The following is a 13,127-nucleotide window of genomic DNA, read 5'->3' as shown; positions in this document are numbered from 1 at the left end:
TTGTGGCAGAGCTTGAATCTGTTATGCCTATGCTGTATTACATTATTAGCATTTAGCATTGTGCCTGGGATTTAGTAGGCGTTTAAATATTTGTTGAACGAATTTATTTAGCTTAGGGTTAACATATACAACAAATCCAGGAGCTGCCTACAGAGTGTTGCAGCAAAGTCCTAAATTTTATCAGTGCTAGAAGGAAAAGATGTGGTCTTGGCAACGCATTGACACACTCTGGGTATATTTCCTTGGATTTAAAAATATAGTTTGCAGATGCATAACCCTACCTGAAATAATTTTGGGGGATCCACACGTGCTTAGTTCTTATGTATAATATATTTTAACATTTAATAAATGTTAAAAAAACAAACTTCAAATTGCATGTTATATACCAACTTTAGAGGCACTGAAAAATGGCAGCCTCTCAATTTGTACTGCAAGGTTACTCCATTCGCTGCAAAATGTCATTCAATCTGAAGATTCCACTAAAATTTCAAAGCATGCTCTTTAAAAGTAATTGTTACCATTTGTAATTACTTAGCTTAGGGAATGTAGATTTTCTGTATCCTTCAGAACAAAAACAAATGCAAAATGCTATGTGACTTTAAACTTCTTTCAAAAATTCTAATTTTATATTCACTAAAACAACCTCTCTGTTGTCATTAATAAACTTTATAACTAGATATTACATAGTCAAATTTATAAAAATAAATGTTTATTGATTTTAAAAGTCTAGTTTTTGTTGATGCTTTTTATTGGTATCCTGAATAAAATTTCCGTTGGAAAGGATTTCACTACAACAAATTATTTTTTAAGAAATTTAAATCACATCCTGGAAAATGTCAGCAGTCCCTTCAAATCCTAAAAGTCTGTGATTCTTTAACAATAAATTCTCTTCAACTTTTTCTCACATTTTGTCAACATCGAAGGTGAGAATGATAGATAAGTAAACACAAATGCCTGCCTAATGCCAGCAGCTGCTATGGAAAGCACAACAAATGAGCAGGGGCAGAAGTGATTGTAGTCAGTGTCCATATGTCTAGGAGATAGTGGCATTTATGTGTTTGTATACCTCATACTTCCTGTAGAGTTCAAACTGACCAGCCCCTTGGAATGTTTTAAGAATTACATAGTTTTATTCCTGTTCCATAGATTGAGAACTAAATATTGGGCAAACTTAGTTATAGAGCACCCTAATATTAAATGGCTTATTAATTCCGTTTTTAAATCCTAACATATTGTAGGCACTTACAGTGTATTCTTCTGTGTAATAAATCTGCAGTTTAAAATTCCTCTATTGTCCTCTGAAATCATTCCTAAGCAAATACTGTGTGCTAACAAACTCCTTTAATTGAAGGACCAAAGGCAGATTTGCCTTCTGCCCTGGATTACGATGCTCCTAAACTCTTATTTCATGATTAGCAGCTTTGATTTTATCATCATGGATCATTGCCCTTCTTCCGTCTGGGAGTTTTCAGTCTTGAATCAAGAGCACTGTCTTTGGAGTCAGACGAACCTGGCTTTGAATCTGCGCTCTAACATTTAAAATATGAATGAACTCTCTGAAACTTGTTTTCCTCATTTGTAAAATGAGATCATTAAAAACACTGACTTCATAGAGCTGTGTTAAGTATTAATTAAGATAATACAGCCTCTGGTGTTTCGTGAACATTACATAAGGTTGGCTTTGGCTGTATATTATGATCATGGTCATCATCGTCATATTGTCATCAGAAGTAGACAGTGGCTTAAAAGCATCACCAGGAATCATCCATTTCTTTGCATTTGAAAATTACCGTCTCTTCACATGATTTGTCATCCTCCAGGAGGCCAGTCCTGGTTTCTCACTTGTAAGTGTCCCCTGCAAGCAACAAGAGAGGACCACTCCCACACACATGTACTTTTCAAGCCTCTGCTGCATCAATTTATTAATGTCCTATTGACCAAAACAAGTCATATGGCCCAGCCCAGAGACAGGGGTAGGAAATGGACCCCACCTCTTCATGAGGGAGGCTACTAAATATTATGACCTTTTTTTTTTTTTTTTTTAGTTTACCACAAATACTAAGCCATAAATAGATTGTGATCTTGAGGAAAAAATGATTTTTTTACACTGGTAATAAAGCTATGCTTAAACAAGCACATAATCATTTCTAAGCCTTGATAGGAGACTTAGGTATTCTCATTCACATTTACAGGTGAAAACAACTGACATTCGAAGAGTTTAAATGTCATGCCTGAAGTTACATAAAGAATCAGTTTAGCTAGATTTGCAAAACTTCTTGTTGAAGGCTTGGTTCTTCCTACAGCACTGGACTTGACTTATTAATATACTCCCTTTTTAGATTTACGACAATTTGGTAGCATTACTTTGTTTTTCATTATGACCCAGTAGTCATTAGTTTCCCAGTGAACTTGATCTTTGTGCTTAATTCTTAATACATAAGAATAATCCATTTACAAAATAAAAGATATCCTTCTCTTATAACTTTGTAGTCTATTTCTAGCCTCAGTTTTTGTCTTTGTCTTTTGAAACTATCGTAACCTATTTCCTTCAATGAGCCGTATTGTGAGAGGGTAGATTGCTATTGAATGGTTAAATGAGTCTGGTAGTCATAGTAAGTGCCTCCTTTTCAATTTCACTGTATAACTTACTGCCATTCTTGTCCTAGATTAGACATTGGGATAAACAGCCCCGAAGGCCTGATAAATTCTATGCTCACTTACAAGGTCATGTAAGATAATGATCAAAGTTCTATATTAGAGCTACATAACCATGACCCACAGTGGTTTTATAATTGTGTTTGGATACAGTGCAATTTAAACCTAAAATTCAAGTTACTTACATCTCCGCCCTCCTATCCTTGTTTCTCATTTATTTTTTGGTTGAGAAGATTAATAATAATGTTTTCATCACACTTTACAACTTTCACATACTTCATTTAACTATCGCAAAAGACTAGGACATAAAACAATACTATTGTAAAATGTGTATGTCATTATAGATGAGAAAACTTAAGTTCCAAAAGGTAGGTTCCTTTCCTGAGATCACACAACCAGAATGCGTGGAGCCCACACTGAAAGTGCCCCCCACCTCCTACCATTTTTCTGACTCGATGCATATGCTTCCTTTGTTGTCTTACCACTCAGTTTACCTTGGCAAAGTGATGGACAATGTGCTGACTTCATTTTGATCTCTAATACTATTTATTTTGGATTTAATTGTATATTTAATTACACTATTATTTGGCTGTTTCATAAGTTTCTATTTTCTTAACGATATGGTAAGCTTTTTTTAAGGTACTTCCCCTTCCCCCTCCCCTCCATTCTCCTACATCATTTACTGTCCTGTTGAGAACCTAGGAGGTAGGCAGCAAATACTGGTAGAATCAGACTGCCTTCTCACTAGGAATGACTGAAGCCGAGACTGTCAGGCTGCAGTTGGAAAGTGATTGGTGTTTTACTGCCTCATGAAGTTACCTCTTCAGTCCAAGCAACTGTCAATGCCAGGCTGAGCTCAGAAACTCTCAGAGTCATTTTCTCTTCTATTGCTTAAAGTGCATCCACTCACATCTGCCTTCATCCACAGTGATTTGGCCCTACATGGTGAGTTTAAAATAGCTACTACACACCATTGTAAGACATTTGAGACATACTGCAGGGACCCTTCAACAAGCTGGGCTTCTATGAAGGTCATTCTCTCCTGAGGCCTGCAGGGAAGGCGTAGGTATTTTTCAGTAGCTACAGAGAAGAATCTTTTGGTCAGTAGTATGCTACCTGCTTCCGTAACCACTGTCCCGGCCCCTCATTCCTCTATTCCCCTTTACTACTAGGGCCACATGCTTCTCCTTAGCTCAGCATCCTAATCGTGCATTCTATTTTGAGATTACTTAGTCTTCAACTTAGTTAAGCCATGTGATGTGTAACATGTTCAGTTCTCCTAGGTTTGCACATCTCCATTGTTTTTTTATTACTTATTTTTGCGTGGTTAAGAAATGTCAGCATTTTACTACTCTCCTCATTTTATTCTTACCAGTTTCTTTCAAGCATCACTAATGCTGCTGTAAGTGGCTGGGCCCTTTGGAGGTATTTATTCTTTTATTCACATTATTCACAGACACTTTTCTTGGTGCTGGGGTTGTTATAGAGAGCACAAACAGGCAGGATTCCTGTGTTTATATATGTTATGGACTGATAGAGAAGAGAGACTTACATGATTAGACAGATAAATGCAGGTTGCAGTTCGGGTAGGTGCTACAAAGCAGGAGACACACAGTGGTCTGCAGGGCTAGAACCACCATGTCAGGCAGATCAGATTGCTTTGCTGGGGAAGAGACTCTGGAACTGAGATCTGAAGACAGAAGAGAGCTTACAGTCTTTTTTGCGTCAGGTAAAAGGGCAGTTATGACACAGAATGACCCATACCTCCAACCAATACCGGCAAATATGGCACCTATGTGAAGGGGTGTAGAGTTGGACAAGATAGAGTGAGGGAACTTGACATTGCCTGAGAGAATTCGGGAAGACATCCCTAAGGAGTGTCAGTTAGATTAGATCGGGAACGATGAGGAGAAATCATGTGAAGAAGGGGAAGGAGAAAGAAGACATCACATGAGAGACTGCAGAGGGCCTGGCACTATAGAGATACTGGAGAGAGGCCGAGCAGCTGGAGTGGGCGAGGGTACAAACAGGGACACACTGTGAGTGGTCTTTAGGTAATGATAATATCTTACACTCAGGAGTTTTTCTGTGTTATCTAAAACAACTTTCCTGAGATAGAATTTTTTTCCACCAACGTCGAAAATAACATACTATTTTAAAGTGCAACTGACGTGTACATGTCAAAATAAAATTATGGGAGAACACATGCACTCTCCATCAGTGATGCCAGGAGGTCTAGAAATGGTCCGAGTTGGTGGACTCTAAATGGAGGCTCACAATGAATGAAACCTGTTCTAGGAAACTTACTCTGTAGAGAGTTCTCTCTTTTCATGCCCGTCGCACTGCCACATTTCTCCTTTCTTTTCATGTTTAGTTTCCTGAACTTGAGGTGAGTACTCCTGCTTTGTGGACTTCCTCAGATCTAGGGAACTTACTCTCACTCCCTTTCTCATCTGACTTTCATCATCTTCAGTTACGTACTTCAATAAAAGTAGACTTCAAAGAAAATGAACTTAAATTTTAAATATGAGCCTGTACTTTTTTCTTTCCACTTTCCTCAATCCTTCCTATATTAGATATATCAGTGATAGGTATTCGATGGACATAGTTTCCTGAGGACTGGGATGAATTTTATCTCAATAGCCTGGCTACCTTGATCTTTTCCAGGTGAAGGAGTCAGGTGTTTTGTGCCCCATCCCCCAGCAGGTTGCATGCTATGCCTATTTGCTTTATAAACAGAAGACCCCTTGGATTGCCAATGTGTTGTCTTGAAAATTTTTTTGTAGTCAGGAATGAAAGTTATATAATAATTATGCTTATTTATCACCACAGAAGAAAAAATTTAAGGAAGAACTTAGTACATAGTTGATATAGATGGTGATGAAAAAAAGAATTCTACTAAAGACATGGATTCTTGTGACAGAATATTTATTGTTCCAATATAGGATGAAGAGGAAGAAATCAAACAGGAAATTAACATGTTGAAAAAATATTCTCATCACCGGAATATTGCTACGTACTATGGTGCTTTTATCAAAAAGAACCCACCAGGCATGGATGACCAACTTTGGGTAAGTCTACAAATTTACTTTTCTTACATGAAGAACTGAATGGTCCATTTATCAATTCTTATGACTAAATTCGACTAAAGAACTCCTTCTTTAAAACCCTTATCCCTATAATTCCCATAACACTGTGTTTTCAAGGTTTTCTCTCATTTCCTTGAATACTTTTCTGTTGTTTTTAGTATCTCTGTCTTCTCTCTTTTAATGTGGACCATCCTTAAAGCCAGTTGTTAAGTTCTGTTTCTTCCCTCACTAATGACTAATTTTATTGAGTTTTTATTATATTTCAGGTACCATACTATTTACTTTTTCTGGGTTATGTCATTTATTCTGGCTCTTTGAGGTAAACATTATTATTATCCTCATTTTGGGGGGTTGATGAAACTACGGTTTACAGAGAGAATAAGCAAACTGTCCCAAAGTCTACGTAGCAAGAAATGGTAGAGCTAGTATCTAACCAAGCTCAACATGAATGTTTCTCCTTCTCTATCACTAATGTGTGGATGGCTGATATTTAAATTCTAACTCCAGAAGTTAACCACTTAAGATAGTGTCTGATACCATGCAGGTACTCTCAAGGGTCACTTTCCTTTCCTGCTTCTCCTCGTCTGCTCAGCTATGTGCTCCAGCCCTGTATCTTCAGTAGTCTATGAAACAGCTCTGATTGGCTGTCCTATTAATAATAAATTCAGTATGTCTGACGGCAATACCACTGCTCCTATCCCTGCCCTGCCCAGCCCAGACTGCCCTACTTCCACCTTCCTCATTTCTGCTATTGGAACCTTTATCCATTTAGGCCTGTGCAAAGGCTTATAGTGCTATCTTGGTTGACCTTTCTTTGCCAGTTTTTTCACCACTCCATCTTTATAAGCCCATTCAGTAGAAGCCTAGATTTTGCAGCTGTTTGATCTATACCCCCATCCCCATCTCTTTTCGTGATATGCTGCTGTTAGGTTAATGGCTACAAAAATACCCTTGTAACTATTTATCATCTTGCTCATTTTCCAGAGGTCTTAATATGTGTCTAACACACAAAACTCACTGAATTATCCAGTGTTTACTATATCAAATTATGTATTAAACTATGTGTATACAGTTACCACTATTTCATGGATAATTTCTCAAAGAACTCAGCTTTGGGTAGAAGTTACTCTCTTAAGGCATAAGACATGTATCGTACAGCTGAGAAGACAAAACATATACAGTGAACACAATTGGTGACCTAAAAGAATATAAAAATGTTAGCTCAGAAAAATAATAAGATTTTCATGCCATTTGATATTAATACTACAAATCATTGGGAGTGAAAAGGTCTACTGGGTTTTAAAATAAAAAAAAATGTACTTTGGGATAAAAAAACCCACTTTGATCCACAGAGTGAAGGGGTCCCTCTGGTGGCTGGGTTGAAACTAGACTGAATGGAGGCCAGAGTACAAGCAGGAAGACCAGTTAGGAGGCTCTTTTAGCAAACTCCTTCCTGAAGCTGGCAAAGGGGCATGAGTAAGTAGTGATCGCTTCTAAACCCAGGTCACATGGAGAAGAACCCCGCCTTCACATTCCATTTTCCTTACCTACGATTAAATGCAGGTGGCAAAATGTGGCAGTTACAAGCCCTACATTCTGCTTGGAAAACTCGTGCCCACACCTAGGATTGTTATGACGATTCTCACTAGCAATCATTCATTAGCTTCTATGTCACTGGGGGTAAAAATGCAAAGCTATGAAATGCCTCCTCAGGGTGAGAGCATCATGTCCTTTTCTAGTTGTGCTTCTATTTGAAGATGAACTAAGGAGGCACTTGGGAAAGTAAAGCAGAACAGAAACATAATAGTTGGTAAATTAATATCAGATTACAATATTGGTGGGAACTTGGTTATAGAATATAATAGCGTATACTTATTCCAAGGCCCCCGACTCTCTAAATTTGGGCCATTCTATGTTACTAATAACAATGGCAGGTAATATTTATCATCTACTTATCACATGCCAAGTACTGTATTTGTTTGCATTGTAATTTTTTTATTAGATCTTTATAGCCACTCTACAAATTAGATAAATCATTTTCCCTACTTGACAGCTGAGGAAATTAGATTCAGAGAAGTTAAGAAATTTGCCCAAGGTCTCATAGCTAATGGGTGATGAAGCCAGTGTGCTAGCTAACCCCAAGCTACCTTTAGACTGGAATGAACCTCTGAACCCTACACTCTTGACCTTTTCGTTGGTGTTCAATATAGGATTGCAGCTTTCTGTTTAAATAAGTTCATTTTGACTTCACTTTTGATCTTCATTTATCAGTTTCCCCAATTTTCAAAGAAGAGAACTATTAGCTGCTAATAAGACTGGTGTGAAGTCTAGGAAATACACTTTGAAATGTACGTTAAACCTTTTGGAAATGTTTTAGCACATAATTGCAAAGGTCACAGATAGCTGACTCTTTGGGTAATGGCATTTTGTTAGAATTACATTTATATGAAATGTTATTATAGATTCTATAGAGAAAAAGCCTGTAACAACCAAGAGAGCAACACTTTCTAACATTTATTCCCAGTATTTAGACCACAGAAAAATATTTCCCAGATGCTGTGGCTGGAGTACAGAAGTTTGCACATAACTCACCAAACAGCCAATGTGTGTGCTGTTTCAGGTGTCTGATTGAATTATAATCGGTGCAAATTCTATCAGTCTTGTAGAGATAAACTCTTGTTCAGTACCAGCTCTTTGTGAAAATACAACTACTTCTGATAATGGCCAAGTAATTCTCCCTTATCAACTGCTTAGGGCCTGATCCGGAAATCAAAAAAGAGAGCTCTTTCAATAAAGATTCTGATCTCTCAGAAACAAGGCGAGCTCTGACACATAACATTGCCATCCATCTCATTCCCTGGCATCTCAGTGTTGAGAGGCTTGCCATTTTGCTGCAGGCCATTCAGACACTAGGAGTGAGTGAGAAGTACTGTCTATTAAAGAAAATTTCTAATTTCTCTAAAACTAGAAAGCAAAATCACATGTATTTTGCTATCTCTTTGTATACCACCACAGGGCTAGAATATCTTACAAAAGGAAATAAATTTATGATTAGCTTCTGAAATGTAGGGTGGTCAAGTAAAGTAAATTATGTACTGAATGACCCAATAAGCCATTCATTAATTTTAACAGGATAGATTTGCAGAGCTAAGAGTTAAGAAATTATACTGTATGTATTTTGGGGACAAATGTCATAGCTTGACTGAAACCTGGCCTGGAATCCAGAGACCTGTATTCAAACCTGGCATTTGCTTCTCTGGCATTTGGCTTCTTCCTTATAAAAATGGTAACTCTGGACTAGTGACAGCCTGGAGGCTAAATGCTGTCCAGATAAATGTGGATAGCTTGGTCCACCAAAGGTGGTGGTGCTATAATTATGCCAACATTAGACAAAAAAATGAGCACTTTCAAACTACAGTCTGGATTTCTTGAAAGGTTTTGAAAAATCAGATGATCTGGAAATATTGGGCCTGAAATCCCAAACAGTAGCAGTATGTTAGAGCAGTAGAGAAGCTGTGTAGAGAGCACATCCCCACTCCAGTTGTCATGATGGGCCCCATCACTCCCTGTTGTCTTCCATGCATCCTCTACTTCACGTATTTACTTGTCCATGCCCTGAATGAGATCATCTAGGAATGAGATACTGAGATGAACTAAGATGTGGTGTCATTCATCTACCAATGAGGGACACTTTCTAGAATCTGCAATGATGTTGGCCATTGCTCCTAAACCTAAGTCTGTCAGTTTGGATTTACATAGCTGTAGCATCTTGGCTTGGCAAAAGTCATGCCCACTAACATTTTGGTTGTTTTAAGATTTAAACGTCAAATGTTACAGATACCAACCACCATTAAAAATTCAACCACCCGTAGCTAAAACTTTTGAACAGTTAATTAAAATTTCCCTTTTTTTATTTTAGTTCTATGCATCAGAAATGCAGTTTTGGCGGGGGGCATGTTTTAATCAGTGTCTGTCACTTATATAACTAAAGAACACCTTTCTTTCATATATAGAGGATAGGTCATTTGTCTGGATTGAATCTTACTATTTGTGAGCAGAAATTTTTAAAAGGCCGAACATGGTAGATAGAGAAGCCTAAAATAATAGGATAAGTTTATAATCGGTCTCCCAGTCTCCCTGTTGCATATAAGTTGCTTAGATACAAACATAGAGCTAAAGCTACACTTAATTTAATACTTTGTCACTGGGCTTGAGTTCAGCTTTAATAGAGCCATTTTTATGAATTGATGGGTGATTCTGTGACAAGAATGTAAAAATGATTTCTTCTTTTATTCCAATGAATTTTATTTGAACTATGCTTAAACTGCTTTTCACCTTAGCCAAAGGAAGACTTTATGTATACCCAAGGTTATTCTGCTAATGGTCTATACAACCCTCTGGTTCATTTTATCCATTAATTTTGAGCTAACGTATATGTTCCTATTTACATTGTTTCTCAGAATCCTCTACTGCCAAGTTGCGTAGTCCTAAGTCCTCAAAGTCCAATATATATTTTTTTCTCTTCCTATTTTTATCTTGTTCCCTTATCCCAACCCCAAATTCTTCTGTTTGGGGTAACATTTCAAGAGGCTGAATTGTAAATTTTTTACAGCCTCACGTTAGTTTCTGTGATTGAGTCCATGGCCCAAATGTCCATGTAATGACTTACCCCTAAAATTCTCCAGAAGATCTTGCACATGTCCTGAGAAATTTAGCAACAGATACCAAATACAAGATGCATCTAACTTCTGTCGTTCTGTGAATGCTGCTGTGCTGACTCTGAGATGGCTATCTCCTTAGACATGGGCAACTAGAAAACATTCCCAGTAGGGCTGTGGGCAGCCTTCTAGTTCTTAAAAATACCACTTAGCTCAGTATATTCAAACTGCCATTGTCATTCTCAAGATATAAAGTTCTTCATTATCCAGACACTTTATTGACCAAGTTTGGAACTTCACATCCTTGGGACTCATCTTTGGAAGACTTAGCATTTTAGTTCAAGCACTATTTTCAAGTCTAAAAATGTAATCCAGAGGCTGAGGGATTTGGGGGGTTTGTTTTTTTTTCAAATGCATGCTAGTTTAAAAATGAATGCAAAAAGCTGTTTCGATTACTTTTCTAATTTTGAAATTTCTAACAATTTTACTTTTACATTTTACCTTTACATCAGTTGATTGAAATGATAAATTTTACCTTTACATCAGTTGATTGAAATGATAAATGTATACCTACCAATTTATATACTTCTTTACACACATGTTTTATATTGTTAGACTTAAACTACCTTTGGCGAATGAAGCGCATTCTATAACACAGTACTGAGTTTAAGTTTTGTTTAGACCCTCATAAATCATGCAGATGAGATCTGTGGCTGTTTTCGGCCACACATGATAAAAATATCCTGTGCCTTGCTGATGTTTCTGGACCTTCAAGGTCAGTAGGCTGGTTCTTTGCAGAGTTGTGAATTCTTGGAAGTTTATCTTTTCTATTCTTTTCTTGAGGTGCCTCTTCAGTTACTTGGTGCGAACCTCTCATTTTAGGCAGACCATCATCTTCCTGCTCCCTCTTCTTTCTCACCCCCACTTCCTGCCCCTTCTTGTACTATAAAACAGAATGGATCTGTCAATAGTCATTTATTCTTGTGGGCAACTGACTAGTGACATTCAAGGTATTCTGGGCTAGAGCCTGTGGTTTGAAAATACCTTAAAGCTTTGTTTCTTGTTACAGGAACTTAAAACCAATTAACTAGCAAGTGAATGAATACCATAGGGACCCTAGAAATCATCCTGAGCTTCTTAGGCTGGCTCTGAGAATAACCTTTTTAAAATTCTTTCAGCGGTGACTGGGATTGGAAAAAGGCATATCTGGTAATTCCAAACTGAAGTCCCCTCCCGGTGAGGAGGTGAGCTCAGGGTAGACTCACATGGTGCTTCTGAAACTCCTTCTGGAATCCTCTAAGGCCAAAGACCCTTTCCTTAAATATTGCCCCAGAGAAGGGAAAGCACAGGAGGACATAATAAGCATCCCTTACCCACTAAAGAGAAAACATCCTGCTCGTCAGAAATATGACAGTTGACAAAAAAAATGTGACAAACAACCATGCAAATTGTGAAGTATATTTTAGAACTCCGTGTTTTTAATAATTAACTATTATTTTGGTAGAGATAACTACCCATGTCCAATAATTCAAGCAACCCTTTCTCTAATAATCGAGTTGCACTACCAGGCTGTTTTTTAAATATCTCCTCCATAACACTGTTCCAGGCCCAGACCCAACCCACACTATGCCTGAGCACAGTTCTGTGCCTCCCTTCATCTTAACCTTCCTTCTCTCTTCCCAAGCGACATGCATGTGTATTTCATTTCTGACCCAGTCATGTAGGTGGCATAGAGTGAGAATTTTAAGATTCTTTTAAGCCTCTCCCACCATCACTGTCTCCCAAACTTCCACATAAAAAGATCCAGTGTCCTGGAATGCACCACTGTGTCTTCTTGCTGTGTGATACAAGCTTGAAAAAAAGACCAGTGTCCTTGGTACTATTTCATTAACAGAGGATTTAGCAGCATATGTGTCCAATGGCTTTATAAGTATCCTTTAGCCATTTCTTCACCACCCAAGGGAAGTGGATCTTAGAGAGTTATTGATGTTATCTTCCAAGTTGGAAACTTTTTAATAAATAATTTTATTAAAACAGGCCAAAGAATGGAAAAGTAATAAATACAGTTTGAGATTTTGGGTGGCTAGGAGCTTAATATTCATAGACACAATTAATGTTCATATCAAATCAATAAGGTTGATGTTTTTAAGTTGTATTTTATAGTGATGGTGATGGGGTCTTGAGCTCAGGGTGGTTGGAGAGCATGCCCAAGGTCACATAGCTGTACTTGAGAGAGCGCCACGCTCTCACCCCTGCTCTAGTTGTTTAATGAGTATATGGTTAAGTGTGCAGACCATAACTAAGCTTCATTTCCAAAGAAATAAAGAAAAGAGAATTGAAGGGAAGGAGAATTAATGAAACAACCATTGCAAATCACTTAGCCCAGTGCCTGGCACTTGGCACACAGTAAATATTAGCAAGTATTTTTGCCTCAGTGTCAACTCTTCGAGAAATTTTTTTCGAGAAAAATATTAATGATCCATTATTTTTCACTTGTGAGATATGAAGTTATTTTGACTTATCGCTGCTGGGCATGGCATGTTGAGCCCTGTTTTCTGTTTATTAATGTGATGAGGTTACTTGTGGTGAGGGAGGGTCCCCGCTGTGTGGTGGCAGTAATTATCAGTGTTGCTGTGCGGCTATAGGAAACAATTGCTAGCGAATACTGGTCTTCCTTCCTTCCTTCCTTCCTTCCTTCCTTCCTTCCTTCCTTCCTTCCTTCCTT

General features: G+C 37.8%; 1 protein-coding gene across 3 annotated transcripts in view; it reads left to right on the top strand.

The window, feature by feature from the left end:
* TNIK (TRAF2 and NCK interacting kinase) overlaps nt 1-13,127 on the top strand; it is a 345,956-nt gene that overhangs the window by 208,143 nt on the left and 124,686 nt on the right. For all 3 annotated transcript variants that reach the window (XM_015588550.2, XM_006910834.3, XM_025046048.1), the window contains one exon: nt 5,601-5,726. In XM_015588550.2, the coding sequence (XP_015444036.1) occupies nt 5,601-5,726 (126 nt within the window). The remainder of the gene's footprint in view (nt 1-5,600; nt 5,727-13,127) is intronic.

This window comes from Pteropus alecto, unplaced genomic scaffold (genome assembly GCF_000325575.1).
Source record: "Pteropus alecto unplaced genomic scaffold, ASM32557v1 scaffold33, whole genome shotgun sequence".
In the NCBI taxonomy this organism is placed as follows: domain Eukaryota; kingdom Metazoa; phylum Chordata; class Mammalia; order Chiroptera; family Pteropodidae; genus Pteropus; species Pteropus alecto.
Note: the sequence above shows the minus strand (reverse complement) of the source record. Positions and strands in the feature narration are given on the sequence as shown.